The following is a 22,162-nucleotide window of genomic DNA, read 5'->3' as shown; positions in this document are numbered from 1 at the left end:
CTTTGGTGTTAGTGGCACTTAAACACTCAGTTTAAAGACAGATATTTGTAACAGGTATATATATTCTGAATTTTTTGAATCTTTGAATCATGTCCAAATCAAAATAAGCTTGGCCTAGAAGTTTACTAGCTACTACTTCAGCACCTAATGTTGCAGAAGTTAAATGTCTAAGGGGCAAAATTAACAAGTGTCTGCTTTGGAGCCACTGTAAATTACCTGTATGCCAGCAGAAAATGTAGAAATGCTGAGATGTTGAGACGAAGGTCATAGCCTAAGAAGAATTGTGTAGTGGGAGTTTTTAATGTTGGTTGTTTGGGGTTTTTTTAAGTGCTGTGGACAGTCACAAATTTTGCTACTAGTGAAATTCTATTACTTTGTTGTTCACAAAGGGACACGATGGTTGTAGCTGTGGATATTGAATTGAAAAGCCACGGGTGATTCCTGTGAAAAATCTAGTTGAAAAATTGTATTTCAAAACAAACCAGTCAGAAAGAAAGATTGCTTTCATGTTTATTCCAGCTCTACACAGAGTTCACTAACAGTAGCTCCCATTTTCACACTGAATGTTTTGTAAGGTGTCTTTTGTCTAAACGAATGGAGCACTTAAAAAAACATCACTAGGTTAAAAAATTATCATCGTAATTAGCCCTGCAGACATTTTTCTGGTTTTTTTTTTTTTTTTTTTTTTTCTTACCCTGTCCATGAAAGAGTCTACAGAATGTTTCTTTACATGTATCTCCTCTTTCCCCACTGAGTAAAATCCTTATTTTGATGCAATATAATGGTTTTAGCTGAAGAATTTTGGACTAGTGGTTCTGGACTTTCACTATGGAAAAAAGCCAAGAAGAATTTTGTGAAGGCTAAGTAAGTAGCTGTAGGGAAAGAATCATATCAATAGTCCAAGCTCGTGGACAGACTCTTCATGATTGTATCTTATTGATTAGGATCCTGCTAGAGTACATGAGTCTTTTGAAAATCTAGCTTGTGTTTTCTGAAAAGAGCTCATTTTTGAGAAAAATTTATTTTATTATTTTATAACGAGAAACTTAGCTACATTTATGAACTTACCTGAAAAACTTGTTCCTTCATTTGTCTGAATTGTCCAGTAGTTTTGTCTTTTTCATTGAAGCAAGAAATGCCAGAGTATTGTATGCTTTCAGAAATCTTCTCATTGCATTGTCTTGCCTACTGGACAACTAGGTTGATGGTTGATCTGCCAAAATTCAGCCCAGAAATGAACTTGCTGTTCTCCCTTAGTTCTTTTGAAGAAGAACAGTTGCCTCATAGCTCAAAAAAAAAGAAATCATGACACCAAATGGCAGCGTATGCTTCCCATCCCAGATGTATTTATTAAATAATATAATTTTGTCTCACGAGTTTTATTTTAAAAGCGAGAATTGTTGAGAAATCACAGCATCGTTTTTGTGATGCAAATTAGGTTTGAAACCAAACAACACAATGTCAAAATCCTTCTTCAGATTCCTAATGACAGTCTTGACCTAACTTATGCATCCTCTGGTACCATGTGAAATGTAGAAGTCAGTGTTGACAGGCACCATGCCTCCCATTCTGAAGCTGATTCCTGCCTGCTGGGAGCTAGTGAATTGTTGATCACCTTTGTGGAGCTGTTGCACCCTTGATGAAGATGTAGCATAAATTTAATATTGAAACTAGTCCCAGCACTGTGTGAGTGTGATGAAGAGGGAAGAAGCTGTGCTGTACCAGAACTTTTTGGTGTTTTTCCTAATCTTACAACTGAAATATACAGAAATATTCAAAACAAATAGACTGTAAAGGATAATACTTCTAAAGAAGTTTCTAACTGTCTGTACAGTGGCACATGCATAAATATTCCTTGAAAATTTTGTAAATCAAACTTAGTATCTGTTTACTAAATGTTAGTGTAAAAGTCATTGTAGAACTTTGATTTAATATATATTTACTGTAGAATAAATTTATAACAATTAATGTAGGCACAGGACTTGAAATGAGCTTTCCATTACAGCTGATGAAGTCTGGGCTTTAGCTGACTCACTTTATAGGGTTTGAATGCTATTATAACAACGGATTATGAATATAATTTATTTTTAATATCATTTGGTCTCACTGCTGGTGTATAGTTCAGTATAGCTGCAGCTGAGAAAAATGAAAGAAGTGGTCTATTGACTAGAGAGCTAGCTTAAGATGAAGCTGAGTTGCCAAAGAACCTGCCTCTGGCAAGAGGAAGGGTTACTATGGGAAGAGACTGGAAATAAGCAATTCAAAGAGGAAGACTAGTGAATTCCACAAATATCTGGAATATTGCTGGCTTATAAAGGGATTTGTTCTATTTCAGAATGTCAAAAACTATTTGGAAAAAGGAAAAAAGTAATGTATTATAGTTAATTCATTAGGTGGTAAAGGCAGATTCTAGAACTTAGTAAGTTTGTGGAAGGACCAGTTCATATTGCTGTAAAGACAGTGATGACTTGTAGAATAAACCGTATTTTTTTGCTCTCTGATTTGGAACCAGAACAGAGCCAGGTATGCAAAATCCCAGAACACTTGAATTATTAATTATTATTCTTCTTGTGGACTGAGATGGATCTATTTACAGTGAAAAATGTTATCATCTTCTCATGTAAAAATGCTTGTTGAAACAAATGTTGTAGCAGAATTTTCCAGTTTTTTAACCAATATCTGTATAAGCCACTCAGATATATATACATACATACATACATACACACATACATATATATAAATATATTAAAAACTCATATATAAATAGCATATGTATTTGTGTGTCTGTGTGTTTATGTTTTCAGTAGTCAAAAAAAATAGACATCACAGGTAGACTTAATTTAATATTAGATTTAATCACACCAATAGGAAAGTGCAAAAGAAAAAACTGTAGCACCTACTGGTGTGAAGGTACTGAAAATAGCCTAAAGGGAATGGAGATATATAAGTCCCCTTCAGCAGCAGCTCTCTGGAAGTTTTGTACCATATAGAAAGAATGCAATAAATTATATTGTACTATGTGACAGGTTTGTCATATATACAGCCAGAAAAAGATACATAAAGTATATGATTTTCTAATATATTAGGACAAGTTCATTGTCTTTTCTAAGATGTCATGTTGGCAAATTTGGCAAATTCGACAAATTCCAACTTATTTCCTGCATTTGTTCTATTTTAGGTCCCAAATCTGATCCCAGTTCTGATATTTAAATTGGGAGGACCTTTGGAGCCTGCAGTTTACGGGGAGATATTGTATACATTGCCTACACTTGGTGTACACAAGGTCAGAATGAAAAAGTTTTTTTATAAAATGAAAACTGTATAAATAGAAGATACATAATGTAACGTAATATAATATAATGTAATGTAATATATTAAATATATATTATATATATATTTTATATATTATATATTTTATATTTATATATATATAATTATATATTTATAAAAACTATTTAGAATGAGCAATGTATAGCTTGCTTAACATATTTTTAAGCTTCTGCATTACTTTGTAATAATTTGGATGGGATATAATACTTGCTTTAAAGTGAAATGTACCTTACACTTCGCTGTCTCCGCTATATGATCATTATATATGTCACGAGAGGATGTTCTTGGACTTACTTACTTGCTAAAGTTTTTGGAAAATTACTTTCAGTTTATTTTTGGTATTGCAGATGGATGGCATTTCCTGGTCATACTTGATTAAAAATAATGATTTGTAGATTACTCTTTGTCTTTGGACATATAAAATAACAAAAACACGTGGTTAAAAATTTCTTTCAGGTTTGTGTTGCTCAGATTCTACGTGCCATACACATGCTCGGGAGCACACCTAAGCTCAGAGCAATTGCCTCACGGCTGATGACATCATTATGGGAAAGACAGGTTAGAAACTTCTTGTAGTGTCACTATAATAAATCCAGTTGAAAATCTTCATTACTGCTAACCAAGGAAGAAAATAACAGTGGAGCATTGCTTCTACTAGTGTGTCATTATCAGCACTATGAAGAAAATTGTGTTAATGGTGCCTATACTGATCTTCTAGTGGAATATTTCTACAGTATGTCTTTCATAAACTGTATTTTTGTTTCATGTAATCTCACACTATGATTAGAAAAAAAATTGTTTGAAGGATGGCTTTCTGCTTTTCATTATGTGCAGTAAGAACATGAACTTAGCGTTATGGTTTATATCCAGCCTGCAACCAAGTACCACACAGCCACTCACTCACATCCCCACCCACCAGTAAGATTGGGGAGAAAAATTAAAAGGGTGAAAGGAAGAAAACTTGTGACTTTAATAGGGAAAGCAAAAGCTGCGCACACAAGCAAAGCAAGACAAAGAACTAATTCAGTGCTCTGCAGACAGGGGCAGACAGATGTTCAGCTGTCTGCAGGAGAGAGATCACATGTAATGGTGGCTTGGGAAGACAAATGTCATCTGTGCAAAAGTCTCCCCCTTCCTCTTTCTTCCCTCTACTTTATATCCTGAGCATGATATCATATGGTCTGGAATATCGCTGTGGTCAATTTGGGTCACCTATCCTGGCTATGTCTCCTCCCAACCTTGCAAGCATCCCTAGCTTCCTCACCTGCATGGAGTATGAAAAGCAGAATAGGTCTGGGCTGTGTGTAAGTCCTGCTCAGCAGTAACAGAAACATTTCTGTGTTATCAACCGTGTGTTCAGCACAAATCCAAAACATAGCCCCATGCCAACCATTGTGAAGAACATTAACTTTATCCCAGACAAAATCAGCACAAGTTATATACAATAATTTGCTTCTGATTTTTTTAAAGATGCCTAGAGACATGGTCTGCAAAAGCTAGTTCAATCTCAATGTAGCGTTAGAGCCGAATAATGAAAAAAACCAAAATATGGTATGCAATAATAAAAATCAAAGTTATATGTAGAAGTCCTGTAGAAGTGCTACCAATTGAAAATCCAGTCGCACTTTTAAAGGTGTGATAATAATTTTAAAATGAAATCTTTTCTAGGATCGAATTTACCCAGAACTACAGAAGTTCTTAGCGATGTCTGATATGCCGTCTGTGTCTGTTGACAAAGATGCTCAATGGGAAAAGCTGATTGCTAAAGCTGCTTGTGTAAGAGATGTATGTAGGCTGAGGTAAGTGCAAGCATTATCCATCTTGTGTCTTTGTGAGGGAAAAGAGTTGTTTTCCGAAAAGCTGCATCATTATCTTTACTTAATCTGTTACTTTAATTGTGAGTAATATTTTTCAAGTTGAGACACTGACTTTCTATTATGACAGATATATATAAATGCTTTTAAAATTAAATTATCTTAATTGTGAAACAAAAGATGCATCCTCTAGTGGTCCAGGATAGAAACTTCAGGCATAGCAGTTCCAGACTAGAAAAAGGGAGAGACGAAACAGTAGAAGAAAGAACTAATCGTCTCTCTTTTGATCTGTTCTAGGAAAGATACAGTGTTTTTTCTGAAAACCATGTTTTTGTCACGTGTACATTTTTGGTCTTTATTCAGATATAATTCTACAGAACACCATTGTGCAATTCAAACTGGATAGTACGTTGAACCCTTCTAGCTCTAACAGTGCATTAATATCATTACTAGATAATAACTTTCTTGATAATAACTTGATAATAAGTTCCTGTAAAGAGTATGTTTAAAATGCAGTATTTACTTCTCGGTTTTATGCGCACTATATAATCTTTTCTGTCAGTCACCTACATTGGGTTCCAGCTTTCACTTTTCTTTTTGAAGGTCAGCTAATAACAGCTGAGAAGATTCATATATCTTTTAAGTATCACCTAAAAACAAGTTTCTAGAGGAAATACCTTTTCATTTACCTCTTCAACCTAGTTCCATTTTGCCAGTCAGAATTTTTTAAGAAATTTTTGAAATGTGAAAAGCAAGAGGGAAATTTCAATGCACCTATAATATTCTTTTTGCCAGAAAAGTGGTATAGCTGGAGTTCAGGTTGTGCACATTCTTCATGCGTTCAGAAATCCTTTGGAAGAATCTGTGAACACATAGATAAGTCACAGTTACCATGCATAAAAATCACCAGTTACCGTTTATCAGAATCTTTTACAGAGATAGTATGAAGAACTGTTGAACACCTTGCCCACCACAACCCAATTGAACTGAATGGATAGTTGAAAGACTAAAGTAGCCCATGCAGTCACTGAGGGAAAGACAACTGGCATTGCAGCAGGGAATAAAAAAAGGAAAATATATCTCTCTGATGTAAGAGGGGCAGAAAACATTTGGTGCCAGAAACTCCACCAATACACAGCAGGGACTGCAGGAGACTGCAACAAAGAATCATAAAATAGTGCATTCTTAATAGAATAAATTAATAAATTCTTAAATTGGGCTTCCATTCTCAGTCCCTTCTTGAATTATGTAATCTTTTAATGAATACAACATGCTTAGACAAAACTTCTATAATTTAACCACTCCATGATCTTTTATTTGGAATTTGATGCCTACTGATTTAATTCCCCTTGTCACTCAGCTTTTAGAGCGCTCTATCATATTCTCCATGTATGTTGTGGGGATTTTTTTGGGGTGTGTGTGTGTGTGGACTTCTAGTTCTAGGTTTCAGTTGTCACTTAAATAAAACCAGCACCTAATAGATTTTTGTGTGTAAGTTATAACTTGTGTGCATGTGTGAATATTGCCTTCTATTTTCTTTTTTTTTTTTTTTTTTCCTTTAGACCATACCAGCATGGAGCAGACATGTTGGCTGCAATTTCCCAGGTATTAAATGAATGCACAAAACCTGATCAAGCTTCACCTGCTGCCATAGTATTACAGGGTCTACGGGCACTTTGTGAGGCTGAGGTAAGATTAAATTGGCTTGTCCTTGTGTTTCAATTTTTGCTTGTGGTTCATGACCTTTTTTCCCAGTTGGCCTTTTTTTTTAATAGTACATTGAGTTCCTGCAGAAGTTCTTTTTTTCCTAACAAATTTAATTCCTCTCTTCTAACATAAGTTAATAGTTCCTGGGAAATTGTACTGTGACCTTCTACCACAGCAGATCAGCCTTTCAATGCATGGGCTGAAATTTCGTATCAGCTTTGCAGTTTATTGCAATGACATCCTTCCATGCATCTTCCCTTGAGATTTGAAAAGGAAGACTGTTTGGTAGATAATTCTGATTGGCTGAAATTACTTAAAGGTAATTTTTGTATCTTCTTACTAGCCTGCCCTGCTGTGTCTAATTCATAGAGTGTACCAGATAGAGAGTGAAATCACCAGCAACTGCGAGGCTTCTCTTTTACCTTGATGTGTTCATTGTTTACTGATGAAGAGAACTAGTAGCTTTGGGATAAGCTGCCCAGAGGGATTTTGCTGTGTCCTTCTCTATAGATTTTCACATTCCTTTTGGATACAACCTTGAGTAGCTGGATCTGTTCTCATTGTAACCCTGCTTTGAGCAGGAGGGTGGGCTGGAAATATCCTGAGGTTCCTTTGAACCCAAATAGTGATTATATGATATCTCTAAATTAGAAGACAAGGTTCTTTGTTTCCACATCCCAGACAGTGATATCCTGGTGTTATGATGCAGGCACAGACATGCTGTGGATCTGCTATTTGACAAAGTATACTATACAGGCCACCAGAATAGTGAACTAATTATATCCTGCAGGAATATTTGATTGCCCATTCTCTGCCAAACAGCAATTTTATGTTTATCCGCTAATACATTTCCACTGCAGTAAGTGTTTACTGCAGTGAGGCCAGCCATTGCCACATTATTTGAAATCACTTAGCAGTTCAAGAACAATATACTGACTCATCCATAGATATTTATATTCAATATAATTAAAAATCTTCCAACAATGGCTGCTAAGAAATAATTTACTTAGGGTAATTTTGTGTTTGCCTTTGATGTGAAGTTTGGCTTGTCTTATGGTCATGTAGATTCTTTGAATGCAGGCCTTGGTATTGAATCAATGTTTTCCCAGGCTGGATTATATTTACATTTTGTCTTGTGAAGAAGTAAGAATTAGATGTATAATAAATTTCACATCCCACTATAATAGCTTCATTTGAGAACAGATGTATACTGTAGCATTTTGGAGAGCTGGAAGGCTAAGACAAGAGAGGGAGGGAGGAAGGGAGGGAAGAAGGGAGGGAGGCAGATGGAGGGAGGCAGATGGAGGGAGGGAGATGGAGGGAGGGAGGGAGGGAGGGAGGGAGGGAGGGAGGGAGGGAGGGAGGGAGGGAGGGAGGGAGGGAGGGAGGGAGGGAGGGAGGGAGGGAGGGAGGGAGGGAGGGAGGGAGGGAGGGAGGGAGGGAGGGAGGGAGGGAGGGAGGGAGGGAGAAATATTTTGTGGATGTTACGAATTTTTCCTGTCCAAATTCAATTTGCTTTATTTCCTCAAATACAGTGTAATGTTCTGGGAGACCAAATCTACCACCTAGCTATTCTAAAACTTTAACAGGGAATTCTGTTGTGGTTTGGAAAGCTGGGTAACCATTTGGGTTAAGTAATTTAGTCTGTCTGTTATTTATTATTTAGACTGTAGTTTGCAGTGCTGAGAGGACGTCATCATAAAGATGATTTTGTTTTGGTGTTTTTTCTCTCTGCCACTGACTTAAGGTAAAGGGATGTCTCCAAGCTTTTTCATGTGCAGCTGCTTAGAAGTAGGATTTTAGAGAGCACTTAACTTTCAATCAGTTTCTGAACTAGAGTAATAAATTATGTTTTCATACCTACAGTGTTGACTCATTTGATCATGGAACCCTATACACCATATGGCTTTGTCAGGGTTGAGTTCTAGAAGTCTCAGAAAGGCTTCTCTGTTATAGTAATGCGATAACAAAATGTGCTATAACATTGATTTCTTTTTTTGGTGTAAGAATAGTTATCCATTGTGCTGACTGCAGTGATTGTTTTGTATAAAGGTAGTGACTTTATTCAAAGTACATCCTACATGAATAATGTTAAGAGTATAAACTTAGCTTTTACAGGACTTGGAAGAAGGGCTAGCTGCTTCTGCTCCCTTCCTTTTATTTTGGTAGGTGTAACAAAAGGTCTTTAATGGGTAATGAATCTTGCACATCAAAAATGGGAAAAAATCACACAGTTCTCCCCAGATCATATTTCCTGTTTCTCAGCATGTAATTTGTTTTTTCCCCAGTGATTTCAACAGAAGCGAATGTACTTAATTTGAGGCTATCCTGGCATCTGATTGATTTAATGTGTCAAGTAGAGTATGCAAGCTGAGAAACATTCAAGAATAAAAATTCCAAGCATATGTTTAAATCCCTTTTCCATTGAAATGTTGTTGTTCTCTATTTTTCTCCTAAGATTTCTCACCCTTTTAGGGCAATAGGTCACCTGAAGCAAAAGTGCTTTGTCTCTCCTCAGCATTTGTAAAATTCATCTTTTAGTTTTAACTCATCTAGCAGTTGGTGTTTTGTGCAGTGTCAAGCTTGCTATTAAAAAAAGAAAAAAAGAAAATACAAGAAAACATAAGTATAAACCAAAATGATTTGTACCAAAAGCACTGTGTGATAGTTAATGTCTCCAGATGACAACGGCATGTTACTTTGAACAAACCAGAATGAAAAAAACCCACACAACAAAAAATGAAAACAGACTTAAGACCTTTTACTGAAGTATGACACTAGCATGTCTAGATCTGTAAACACACATTTTCTAAATAGCACCTATCCTTTTTTTTTTTTTTCAGACAGTGATTGGCATACCAGTGTCGTAAAGTTCTCTTATCTTGCTAGTTTTCTAGAGTGTTTTGCATTTTCAGAGGACAGCTTTACAGTGTCTGTGGAATCACAGGGTTTTTCCTTGGGGATTCATGACTAGCAGATAAATTTCATCACATATTTATCGCATTTGCCCATTCCTGCAGGAAGACACCATGCAAGGTTATTACTGCTTTTTTAACAATTCTTTATTTACTGTGGGTTTTTATGGTTTGTAAAGTACCAGTTTCCCACTGTTCCCATCCCCCTATTCCATCAGTTAACAGTACATAATTTAATAGGAGTTTTCTGTAGGACAGCTGTTAAGTTGCAAGTCTAGAAAATACAATCTGAGAAAGAATTGTACAGTCTTAAGCTACATCTGAAACTTCTGTTAGAATACTGGCTATTTTTGAAGGCCTTTTTTCACCCCTTAGCTGAACCTGGAGAATGTGTCTGTAACACTAGGAAAGAATGAAATTAAAACGTGCTTGGCTAGCTAGTGATTTGTTAGTCTTCCTAAATTATAGCATCAAATCCCATAAACGTACAACTTTTTTCTACATATTAATACATGTTATGTTTTCCAGACAACTAACTCATTAAAAATTCAACATTTCTAGATAGTCGAGGAGGAACTTCCAGTGCTAGTAGAAATGTCTGTCTTTCTGAACAGTGGAAGACTGTTTTTTCTTATTTTTGCAGTCTGTTTTGAAAGAATGGAAAGAGAGGTATCATTTTCCCTTGGAATGTTACCAGATGAGGTCTTTCTAGCCATCAGTGGTTGTTACCATAGAAACACTCTCATGGGTTTGCTATTCCTGAAATTGATTCAACTTGAAATATATCTTTGGGTTTTTAAACTACACCCTGAAATATGTTTTGCAATTGCTAAAGTGACTGCTTAATTTGGCAATTACCTGCCTTCACGTATACAAAACATTCTGGTGTTTTTAGTGCAGAATAATACTGAAACTACCTTTCTCAATGCCTTTGTGGAATATCTTCATAAACACACATTTATTTGATTTCATTACTTAAATCAATTTGTATTTCTCAATGTCCCTGTTTTCTGTTGCTTTGTTGTAATTTCATATGCCTGCAAGACATTTTCCTGGCATTTGTTGGGACATTTGAGTCTTGATTTGAAGTTTTTGGCTTTAGAATGCTGAAAATTATACTTTGCTTTGCCACTGCAGTTTTAAAATTTTTGTCTAGACTTTGGTTCTAAGCATACGTGGTTTGGGGTTTGTGTTGGGTGGGTGGGATAGGGTGAACAGTTATAGTTTCTTGGGGTTTTTTGTTTTGTTTGTTGGGATTTTTTGTTTATTTATTTGGTTGTATTTTTTCCTGTTTTGTACTCTTTTTGTTGCAGTGGAGCCTAAAATCTGAAAGACAAGTAGTAATAACAGATAAATTCTATCTGTTTATACAATTATTTCAGGTATGATGATGAAATTCTTAAATATTAAGTTCTCCACTGGCAGCAACATTAAGGTTTGATGAAAATTACTTAAGTTTTCAGGAAAATACATGGCTTATTATAGAGAGAGCCTAGGCAAACTGAAAACATCTCAAATGAAAAAAGGATATTGCTGTCTAGTGAACATTCCTGAGAAACTTGACTGCTATTTTTTATGATTTCTGATAATTCTTCAGCTAGAACTGTACTCCTTACTGAGCATCCTACAGACTTTTTCAGTGTCTGGAAATGCAAAGTGTTGTACTGACTTCTTGTTGAGCTGTCATACAGATCTTTGAAGGTGAAAAGAACCTTGGTGGTGTGTGTTGTTTCCAGGAAGGAAATTATGTATCCTGGAAGACCAATTATGTAGCTTGTTGTGCTCTAGTTACAGTGTAAATAGTTCAGTATTAGGCTTTAGTGTTTAGTATTTATTGTACTTTGACAATTTCCAGCAGTTTGTATATTCCTGAACTTCTGTGTTTTGCATTTCTTCTGCAAAATTTTTTGGCTTCGGTTGTTTTTTAAGATTAAAGGCATGTTGTTTTGGAGGGCTCCCAGTAAAAATAGATTCCTTGGTGGCTTCCTCTGTTTTCATACTATTGAATTCCCAGAGACAGCTTGATTTTTAGCTAATTTGACCAAGTTAAGTAGAGCACTGTGGTATGAAGATACATATACACCTCTTGTGTATTACTAGCAGTGTGTTCTTTATTCCTACTGGTAGTTGTTTTCCCTAGTGAAGTATGGTACAGTATTACTGTGTTATGTCAGTTGATCTGCAAGTGAATTTTTTAACATGCTTGCATTTTTTTTATGAACCATATATTAATTCCTATTCTCAAGAAGGGAGTGCAAGCACTGGAAAGAAATGTTGAGTGAAATTAAAATAGCTGTTAATAATGATGCATCCCACTTTACTTGCAGGTTGTTTGCATCCGTTCTACATGGAATGCTCTGTCACCAAAGCTGAGTTGTGATACAAGACCACTCATTTTAAAAGCACTGAATGAATTGTTTTCCCTGGTTCCCTCATTAGCAGTGAATACAAATGAATTTGAGGTATGTACTTAGGGCCTTTCTTTTAGTATATCTTTGTATATAATTTTTACAAAAGCCTGCTTATTCACATTATTCACACTGCCTAGTTCAGATTAGTCAAATGCACGTTTCATGCAGTTTCACTGTTTTCACTTGCTTTAGTGAGGCCTGGGAGATAGATGGAAAATTCCATCTATCAAGGTTTTTCCATGGTTTCCCTCTCACAGAATGTGAGGACATGTGAATATGTCTGAAATTCAACGCTGCATGCCTTCCACTTTCATAGCTCAATGTATGTTGATGTGGCAGTGAGTTAAGGTAACTGCCTGTATTTCAACTGCTTATTTGGTCAAATAAAACATAAATGCATATTTCCTTTGCTTTTGTAGAAATTCAAAGGTCAAGTTATCAGCTTCCTTTGGAACAATACACAGAATGAAGTAAGTGATATAATTGAAAACCTTAATTTCTTATGTCAGCAACAGGATATTAAATTTTTATACTTTTCTGTCAAGACAGTGTCATTAATCTCATTTCCTAATAAGGTTTTGTTCCTGTTGCTTAACACTGTGTCTGAAGCAAAGTACTACATGTAAAAGGTGGTAACTGAAGGTTCTAACTGTGTGAGCCCAGGGCGTACCCCTGGCCTCCTTGGGGGTCTCAAAACCCCCCTGGCAAGGGTCTCAAGGACTCTGAGTGAGACCCTGGTGTCACAGGTGCTGAATTCTAACCCCTGGGGTAAGTTGTCAGCACAAAGAGAATGGAAACAAGCTACCAAAATTAGTGAAGTGTAAATTAGATTGTTAGAACGTAGATAAATAGACTTTTGGGAATGTTTATTGGTAAGGGACACGTGGCCAAGATGGAGAATTTGGGGGGTAGACACCTTTTCCTCCTTCTTCTCCATGTCATCCATGTTGGGTGACACGTTGGCACTCTTGGATTGGATAGGGTCAGGGCTGGACCATTTAATAAAATTGTATTGTATTGGGAAAATTTTGTAAACATATAATAACGCAGTACAAACCATATAAGATAAGCCCTGCCTTCACCAGGCAGATTCCACCATGAATGCCAGGCTGAGCAGACCGCTGCTGGCCAGGCAAAAAGTCCCTGAGATAAGAAATAATAAACAATCCTTGGAAAAAGAGAAAACCGTCCCCAGCAATCTCTCTTCGGTGGCTTTGGAGAAAAAACAGGGTTTGAACCACCTTCGTATTCCTCTGGGGTGATCTCAGGGCAAAGGAGGAACCCCAGACTGGGACACTAACTTCTGCCATTTCCAAGGAGAATTACAAACAAACTCTGCACTAATGTATCCTCACCTCCCCTGCCTCCTCCTGGAGGCAGCTTTGGGCACCTCAGTATAAGAAAGACATTGAACTATTAGAAAGCATCCAAAGAACAGCCACAAAGATGGCAAACGGCCCTAATGGAAAAGTATATGAGGAGTGGCTGCAGTCACTTGTACTGTTCAGCCTGGAGAAGAGGAGTTTGAAGACAGACCTCATTGTAATCTTCAGCTTCCTCACAAGGGAATGAGGAGTGGCAGGCACTGATCTCTGCTCTATGGTGACCAGTGACAGGACTTGAGGGAATGGTCTGAAGTTGTGTCGGGGGAGGTTTAGGTTAGATATCAGAAAAAAAGGTTCTTCCCCCACAAGGTGGCTGGGGTCTGGAACAGCTCCCCAGGGAAGTGGTCACAGCACCAGCCTGACAGAGCTCAGGAAGCATTTGGACTATGATCTCAGGCACATGGTGTGACTCTTGGGGATATCATGTGCAGGGCCAGAAATTGGACCAAATTATCCTTTGTGAGTGCCTTCCAATTCACTATGTTCTGTGATTCTGTGAAACTAGTTTGACTTCCTCTGAAAAATTTCAGCCTTACCATGGTGAAGCACTCTTGACAAAGATGATGCCATGACACCTAACTCATTTCATTTGTGGAGTTTTGTAATGCAGTGGGAGTGTCAGACTATCATCACCAGAGGCTGGTGGAAGTAGTGTATTTTAGTTTAAGACTAGGACTTCCATCAGCCAATTTCAGTGAGCTCTTTAGCCCCTTGGTTAATCCCAGATGACAACTAAGTACCATTCAGCCACTTTTCACTTTCCTTCCTTGTGGTGGGATGGGGAGAAGAACTGGAAAAAGGCCCCATGGATTGAGACAAGAATGGGTTAATAAGTGAAAGTAACTGTGTAATAATGATAACAACAAAAAACCCAATAATAATAATCATAATGGTAAAGAAAGAAGGTATAACAAAAAGATAAAAAAGAATAAAACTCAATTATAAACAAGTATTTCACAATACAATTGCTCACCACCCACTGAGGGACATCCTTCAGCAGTAATGGGTACCCTCTAACCAGCTTCCGTGAGTTTATGTACTAGGCATGAAGTTCTATGATAGGGAATATCCCTTTGGTCAGTTCAGGTCATCTGTCTTGTCTATGCTCCCTCTGAGCATTTTGTGCAACAGCATACTGGCACAGGAAGCTGAAAAGTCTTTGATTTAGAATAAGCACTTTTTAGTAGCAGCTAAAACATCAATATTTTATCAATATTATTCTCGTATCTTGGATGTTTCTACCTGAAGTAGAATGCTCAGAATGGTTGTTATCAAGCCTAGATAATTGGTCTTGCTACTTTTCATTGTGTATATAAAAAGTAAGCAATTGAGAGTTGAGAGCATGCCTCAGGAAAATGTTGTTGAACTCTTTTTCAGCATTCACTGGTTACTTGATAAGCTCTTTGAGTGTGGAGTTTCCAGTAGGTAGCAATACTTTGTGCTGTGTTTGTGATCTTTTTTCTTTTTCCTGTTAATTTTCTAGGATGCCCTTGTAGCCATTTCAGCCTATAAATCGCTCTCATCATTTGATTCTGAAGAACACACAATTCTTCATCTTCCTGGACAGGTAGCCATGTTATATGTTTGATAGTAAGCACATCTGACATGGGTTATATCCTCTTGAAAGGGAAACCAGTCCTTGTGCCTTCTTTGCCAGAAATTCAGGAGAGCCTCCTGAAGGAAGCTCCTGCTGGTGACATAAGATGTTGTCATGTGTGATTGGCAAAGCTAAGTCTTATGAGCAGGGAAAGGCTAAGCAGTCAGAAGGCAGTTTTTCTTATTTTTGTTATTAAATTAACAGCTCTTTTTTTGGAATCTGATTTGCTTTTTATGTGTTTCTTTTAGTGCTTGCATTTGGGTTTTGTCACTAAGAAGCTCTTGTGATTGCTGTTTCTTCCATTACCGCAACACTCATGGATAGGGCATTTTTTTTCCTCAAGAAAGGCACATCAGTTTGAAAAGCAGGTGCAATGTTTGGAATTAAGCTGAAAAGTTTCCCTATATTTTTGTTGTGAACTTTTACAGCATAACATTTTACTTTTTTGGCAATATAAAGTCAGAAAGGAGTTGAGATACTTACTAAAAGGCCTTCTAAGTAGCAGAAGGCTGTTAAACTCTGAAACTCCCGATTAGGTAACTCAGTAGCCTGACAAAATGAAAGTGTACAAGGAGATGAACATAAGGTCATCTATGTAAATTTTTCATATTATACGAGAGACTAGGTAGTACTCAGTAGTCCACTGGTACTTCTTGAAATAGTGAATCCTATGGCTTTATAGTAAAAGTTTTATTTACTACTTTATTATACAATAGGCTTCATTCATGTGTTGTAACTGGCTGTTATGAAAAGGCTGGAATATGCAACTTTAAAATTGAAATCATACTTTATATAAGTCTGTGAGGAGAGTTTAACATAAGCCTTACAAATGAAAGATGTGTTTTACATAGAAGACCACAGGATAGAATAAGGGAAATACATAAACTCTGTTGCAAGACTAAGTCTTTCACAGTAGTGCCTAGTTCTGTATTACTAATGCAGTTACTTTATAGTCATATTACTGATGCAGTAATTTACAGAAAGTGAGTGATTATGTTTTAATTGAAAGCAATGTAAATATGTTGTAGTTTTTCATATTCCAAAAACTAATGTGTAAAAGTGGAATCTAGCAAAAATGTTTTATTTGTATTAAAGTGCCAATATAAAACATTGTTAAACTGAAGAGGACTCAGGGTGAAAGTTTTATGAATATTAGTTCAACTGTAATCATCAAGATTAATTTTATTATTACAGATATGTATTTGCACTGTGATTTTTACCAATCAGTGTTGCCTTTCAGTCAGGTAGAAGAAAAGCTTTTATTTGTTAAACTTCAAATTTATTCAATGGAGTGAAAATAATGAAATGGGGAACTTTTCATGTTTAGTTGGTATTTTTGGCACTTGGAATAATGGCTGGTAATGTGGACTTGGGATTTTTGTGCTGACATTTAATTTTTTTACAATTTTCCAGGCACGACCAGTTGACTCATTGGAAGAGATAGACATGAATGAAGAGGATCAGGAAGCAAATCTATTTGTTCCGGGTTCTTCATATATCAAGTTGTTGTGTCGAACACCAGCTGCTGTTTTAGGAGGTATAATATATTCAGTGTTTAGGGTCACTTTGCAAATATGGAATCACATATCAGTGATGTGGATCCTTTAGAATGGAGTGTCACTTTAAAGTGCAGCCTTCCTATTTTTCATTAACAAATTATGGGAAAAAATGTAAAGTAAAAAATAAAGGCCACAACCCATTTCTAGGAAGATGGTGTGGCAGAGGTCCTGATGGTGGGAAAAAATGTTTATAATTAAAAATTATTTACCAATCCTAAAGGGAAAGCCAGTTCTTTATTATTTACTTCAAGTACTTGTTGTTTCATCACAGTGACTTCGGTAGGGAGTACTGAACAGGTGTTTCTAAAGGCACTTGATTACTTTCAGAATTGCTCATTATCTTACAGTTACAAGATTTGAGATATTATGCCAGGATATAGACACTGTTATTTCATTTTTTGTAGAATACATGGGATCTTCATGCTTGATTGCAGGCTGTAAACATTGCTATGAGATAGTAGGTGGTGTTTTGTAGTATTTTCCCCCAATGAGGGTTTGTAAAAGAATCCCTTTGTCAACCTTGGCATGCACTGGCATCTGGAGTGTGTGCAGCCTAACCTAGAGAGTCCTAACTGTTAAATCCTAGAAGCTTTGTCGAGGAGAATGACATAACCTATCAATAAAAAAAAAGTGATGTATCTTGACAGGAAACTCAGTCTATGTAATGAATGCTGAGATAGCCAACTTTCTAGGAAGATGGGAAATCAAAATGAAATTTAAAGTGAACAGACTGAATTCAGAGATGCAGCAACAGATACGGACTGGTATCAAAATAGTTGAAACCAAACATTCACTGAGCAGGTTTTCCCTCAAAGGTGTCTTCTAACATTGTTAGTTAACACAGAGTCCAAAGCACTTGAGCAAAAGCTTTAGTGACTGGCTGGAATGGTTGTTGAGAGTGAATTGTTTCACCAGGAGAGTATAAAATGGTTTAATGAGGCAATGTCCAAGACAGGCCAACAGCCACAGAGTCCCTGTTCTACGGGTGCTGAATCTGTGTCATCTCATTTGCTGGAATTCTAGTGGCTCATGTTATTGAGATTAATAACATGTAACCACTTACATGGAGCATTGGAAAGTGGAGCTTTAGGTAGTATTTTGTCTCAAACTCCTTTAAAACTGGTTTGTCACATCAGTTTTCTATTGTTTTTATGTATTAGATTCCCAGGATATCAGAAGGGGTATTACAGGCTTAGTTTTAAATTTTGATAGTTTTTCATTCTGTGTGCCTGAGGCTTTTTTCAAACCTGGTAGTCAGAGAACTAGAAATAATTAATAAAAAATCTATAAGCTTGATATTGTTGTTGTTAGTAATAGTGGTAGTATCCTTACTGCAAAGGAGATGATGATAGTAATGCTAGCAGCAACAACAATAATAATAATAAACGTATTATTCATGTGGTGATAGTTGCCTTTGTTTTACCCTCAGATTAATTTCAGTCATTGAAATACTGTATTTGTTGTGCATCTAGTTGTTTCGCTAAATTTATCCAGACTTTGTAGTTTGAGTTATATTTGTCAGTCTAGAGCCTTGGATTGTCCTCTGCCTGAAGAATTGCTTCTGAATGGCTTATATCTATGTCTTTTGGCATAACCAGCAAATGTAGTCATATGACAGCAGTGATAAGGGGGCTCCATCAATGATTTCCAGCAGAGAAATAGCTCCCTCTTTCAGCAAATTTCTTCCATATTGTTCTAGCCATCCTAAACCAAAAAGTTTTTATAAAAAATCTAGAGCAGGTAGGTGGATAGACTATTCATGTCAACGAACACCTACTCCAATAAAACTGAAATGTCAAGGGTTGGAGACTAAGACTCAATGTTTTTGTCTGTATCATGCAGAGAAAATTGCTGACTGCATTCTATGGGGTTTTTTTAGAAGGATATTGGCATTACGGGCAGAAGAAAAAAATCACAAGATGTAGGTGCCCTTCCTGACATGCTAGAAAAACGGGATTTAGACTCTGCTATGTGTTCTGTCAACCATGTGCTATCATTACTGTTATTTTTGTAGCAATCAAAGAAGGTAATCCACAGCTCATGGAATAGTTAAGGCTGTATTTCTTTCCAACCTTATATATACCTATGTCAGTTTTGAACAGAGTGGCTTTATACTGGAACTTCCTCAGATTTCTTGTTTCTAGGAAGTTACCATGATTTTCAACAATGCTGTTTGCAACTTCATAGGCACTATGCTCAAGGAAAAAAAAATCCTCAGATATAGATGTTCTTCCTTCCCATGCTACAACATATCATTTAGTCTGCTGCTCTGTGAAAAGTAGAGAAGTAGAAAAGTAGTACTGGTGTCATTCTGGGCTTTCCCTCACATTTCCTTTCCTCTCACTTCATTGCATTGCACTTCAAGCATTTGAAGAGTTTGCAACATCACTTGTGAAACAGGAGATGACCAATATGCCCCGTGGTGTGTATCATTCTGCATTAAGAGGAGGGACCACATGCTTAGACCAGGGGAAGACAGTGGCAAGTGTTCCAAATTTTTTGCTGAAAATGTATGAGAGGAACAAGCAACCGGGCATGACGCCAGGCCTTGCAGGTAAGCTGCCACTTTTTTGAAGTAGACAAGTATGCATGTTTTGACCCAAAGATTTCTATGAATCTGAAGGGTAAGCAACTTAAAACGATGTTTTATGCCCCTTAAGTATGCTTGAATATTCTTTTGAATTGTTGGCTTTATTAAGTTAACCTTGCTTTGGTTTGGGTTCTCCCTTGACTCTGAGTGAGTGTTGGCATTGAACTTTGTGTTTCCCTTCCCTCCTTCTTCCAGCTGGCATGTTGCTGTGTTTTGACCTCCCAGTCCACATGGGCAAGGATGGTAAGCCTATTAATCGATTTCTGGCCAGCAGGGGCCGCAATTTCCAGCAAATGTTGGTCGCCCTCATTCATGAGGTAAGTTGCTACTGGCTCTTCTTCACTTTTCAGAACTATTACACTTCCTTCCCTGCTTTACTATCTCTTGTTTATGCTCATTGGGTGTTGGTATCAGCTAGTGATGACAATCAAAATTAGCTGAAGTTGTGAGGGACAGCTAGAATCATAGAATGATCAAGTTTGATCATTAGCCTGCCACCGTGGTCACCCACCCTCACTAACTTGAACTTAGCAGGTAAATATTTTTTTTTTTAAGTGCTCACTGCTGAAATGCCTCTTCTGAAAATCAGAACAGGTGACCTTTGCCTTTTTCTGTCTTGCAGACTGCTATACATGTATGCCTGATACCTGCCATTTGTAACTAGTTGTAGGTGCATAACAGGCCTCAACAATGATGGGGTTCTATGGGGAAACAATATCTACACCTTGCTAAGAATTGACATTTTTTTCTCTCTCTTAAATGTTCCAGCTTTCTGACCTAATAGGCTTGTGCCACCAAACCATGCAGTTACCTTGGTGTGGTTTTAGAAAAATGGCATGAAAAAAGCCCTCTCTTAATCATTATGGAAAATAAAGTGTTTGTAATGAATACCTAAGTTCATATTTGAAAATTTTGGACAACAGTAAAAAAAAAAAAAAAGTTCAACTGGATCTAGGAAAATACGAGTTGCTTTCCCAACTTTATGCCAATGGGACCAGCTTTTAACACAAGTGAAAGTGTGCTGAACTTTTTTAAAGTTCTTAAAATAATTATATTTATACAGTCATTTTGCATTTCTGTAGGAGCTGTTTACGTGCATCTGAGGGGGTGATCTGGGTCCTGATTTTGTTTTGTGACTGTCATTCAGGTGTGAGGCATATCTGCTGTAAAGTTCCATGATGCTACTAAAATCACTGATATCAAAGACTCAGTTTATGAAATAAGTATGGCACAAGGTTTGAGTAGGAAGGTTGTCTGTGCAGAGTTTGGGAAGTTTTCTGTGTGCAAACTGAAAGTCTGACACTAGAATACGAGTGTGTGCCATGGATAATGTATAGGGACTATGTTGTGATCCTGTCGTGCACCGGTCCTGCTTCAGCATGTTCGCACTGTGTACTGGTGAACTCCCTCAGTCTTTCTGGGAGAAGCAAACCAGTTCCCTCTCTAACAAGCCTGTCTGCAGCCTAGTTTGCCTGCAGTCAAATGATGTAAATACGTGCCATGGTGTAGTTGGCTGCTTGTGTCTAGTACAGTTCTGTACCATCTCTCAAACGCTTTCGTGCTGGCATACAGATGTAACTTCTGCTTTCAATATAACACCTTAATAATTTTGGTCCTTCAAGACTAAAAAGGCACAGAAAATACATATCATATGGCCACATATCTTGTGGCCACAGGCACACCATATGGATCCCACTGGAAGTTAGGCCAGGTGTACAAGGACAAAAGCCAGTCTGCATCAGTTGGTCTGGAGTATAGAAATCCATCCCTGGCTCTGTATCATGAAGTCAGTGTCAATGGGATTATGAAATACTTCAGATGTCAAGTTCTTCTCTCAAACTAGAAAAATTTAGAAAACCCACCCTTGAACACTGAACACTGTCAGGATATCTAACCCAGTATGCAAATTTAACCATCTTGGTAATAAAAAATGAAAGCAGAAACTGAAGATAGTACCCCTCGTTATCACAGGACTGTGAATTAATAAATGTTTTTTAACTATTTGGAAGCCCCAGTCAAGAGCAGCAGGGAAAGTCCATAGGGATATTTCATCTGTCAGAGGAATAAATTCAGATTAATGAGTTAGGAATGACGCACGTGCTTCCATAGTACCCAGAAGGAAAAGCTCTGCATTGTATGTAATTGCTTCGTTCAGAGAGACTTGAGTTCTGTGAGGTTCTGAAAAAAAACATGTTTAATTACATTATCATAGAAGGCACGTATGGAAGTTTTATATCAGTAAAATTATAGTGGAGTGAAGATCAGTTCTGAGCTTTGTTTTTAACACTTGCCTGTTGCCCTAAAGCATCAAAATTAAATTCTGGTTAAAAAAACTTGTGTATACTAACAGTAATTATAAAATCCAGCAGCATATCAAAAATTGACTTTCCTTTTGTGAACAAGCTACCTTCATAGAAATACAGCCTTAAAATGGTATGCTGGACAAAATATAGTAGTTTAATTGTGATGAATGTGGTGAGCTGTATAAAGTTAGTGAATGAATAGAATGACTGAAGACAAATATTTTACCAAGTCTCTCAGTATTTTACCAAGTTGATTGATTCAATATGTAAAACTAAAAATAAATCCAAATATGTTTCTATTTTAAACCTAAACACAATTGACTATCTTCAGTCAATGCTAACTGCACCCTTTTAGCAAAAATCTACATAACTATAAAATTTTGATTTAAAAAATCAGTATTTCTGTTTTCAGTTTACACCACTTTAAGAGTCAAAATTTATTCTTGCATTTTTCCCTTTGTACATAGAGACAGGGTGGTCAGCAAAGAGTTGTTTGGGCATTTGGCTAGATGAGAAGCAAGTCCCTGGACTCATCAAACTAAATTTCATGC

General features: G+C 36.9%; 1 protein-coding gene across 2 annotated transcripts in view; it reads left to right on the top strand.

Moving 5' to 3' along the window:
- The window catches only part of FOCAD (focadhesin), a 90,509-nt gene that overhangs the window by 35,820 nt on the left and 32,527 nt on the right, over nucleotides 1-22,162 (top strand). For both annotated transcript variants that reach the window (XM_079329882.1, XM_079329883.1), the window contains exons 12-21: nucleotides 3,179-3,283; nucleotides 3,787-3,888; nucleotides 4,999-5,129; nucleotides 6,707-6,833; nucleotides 12,094-12,228; nucleotides 12,597-12,647; nucleotides 15,046-15,129; nucleotides 16,573-16,696; nucleotides 19,084-19,272; nucleotides 19,504-19,625. In XM_079329882.1, coding sequence (XP_079186008.1) covers nucleotides 3,179-3,283; nucleotides 3,787-3,888; nucleotides 4,999-5,129; nucleotides 6,707-6,833; nucleotides 12,094-12,228; nucleotides 12,597-12,647; nucleotides 15,046-15,129; nucleotides 16,573-16,696; nucleotides 19,084-19,272; nucleotides 19,504-19,625 — 1,170 coding nt within the window. The remainder of the gene's footprint in view (nucleotides 1-3,178; nucleotides 3,284-3,786; nucleotides 3,889-4,998; nucleotides 5,130-6,706; nucleotides 6,834-12,093; nucleotides 12,229-12,596; nucleotides 12,648-15,045; nucleotides 15,130-16,572; nucleotides 16,697-19,083; nucleotides 19,273-19,503; nucleotides 19,626-22,162) is intronic.

The sequence above is a fragment of the Erithacus rubecula genome (assembly GCF_903797595.1).
Source record: "Erithacus rubecula genome assembly, chromosome: Z".
Taxonomy (NCBI): domain Eukaryota; kingdom Metazoa; phylum Chordata; class Aves; order Passeriformes; family Muscicapidae; genus Erithacus; species Erithacus rubecula.
The sequence above is the reverse complement of the archived record's forward strand: the minus strand, read 5'-3'. Positions and strand labels throughout refer to the sequence as shown.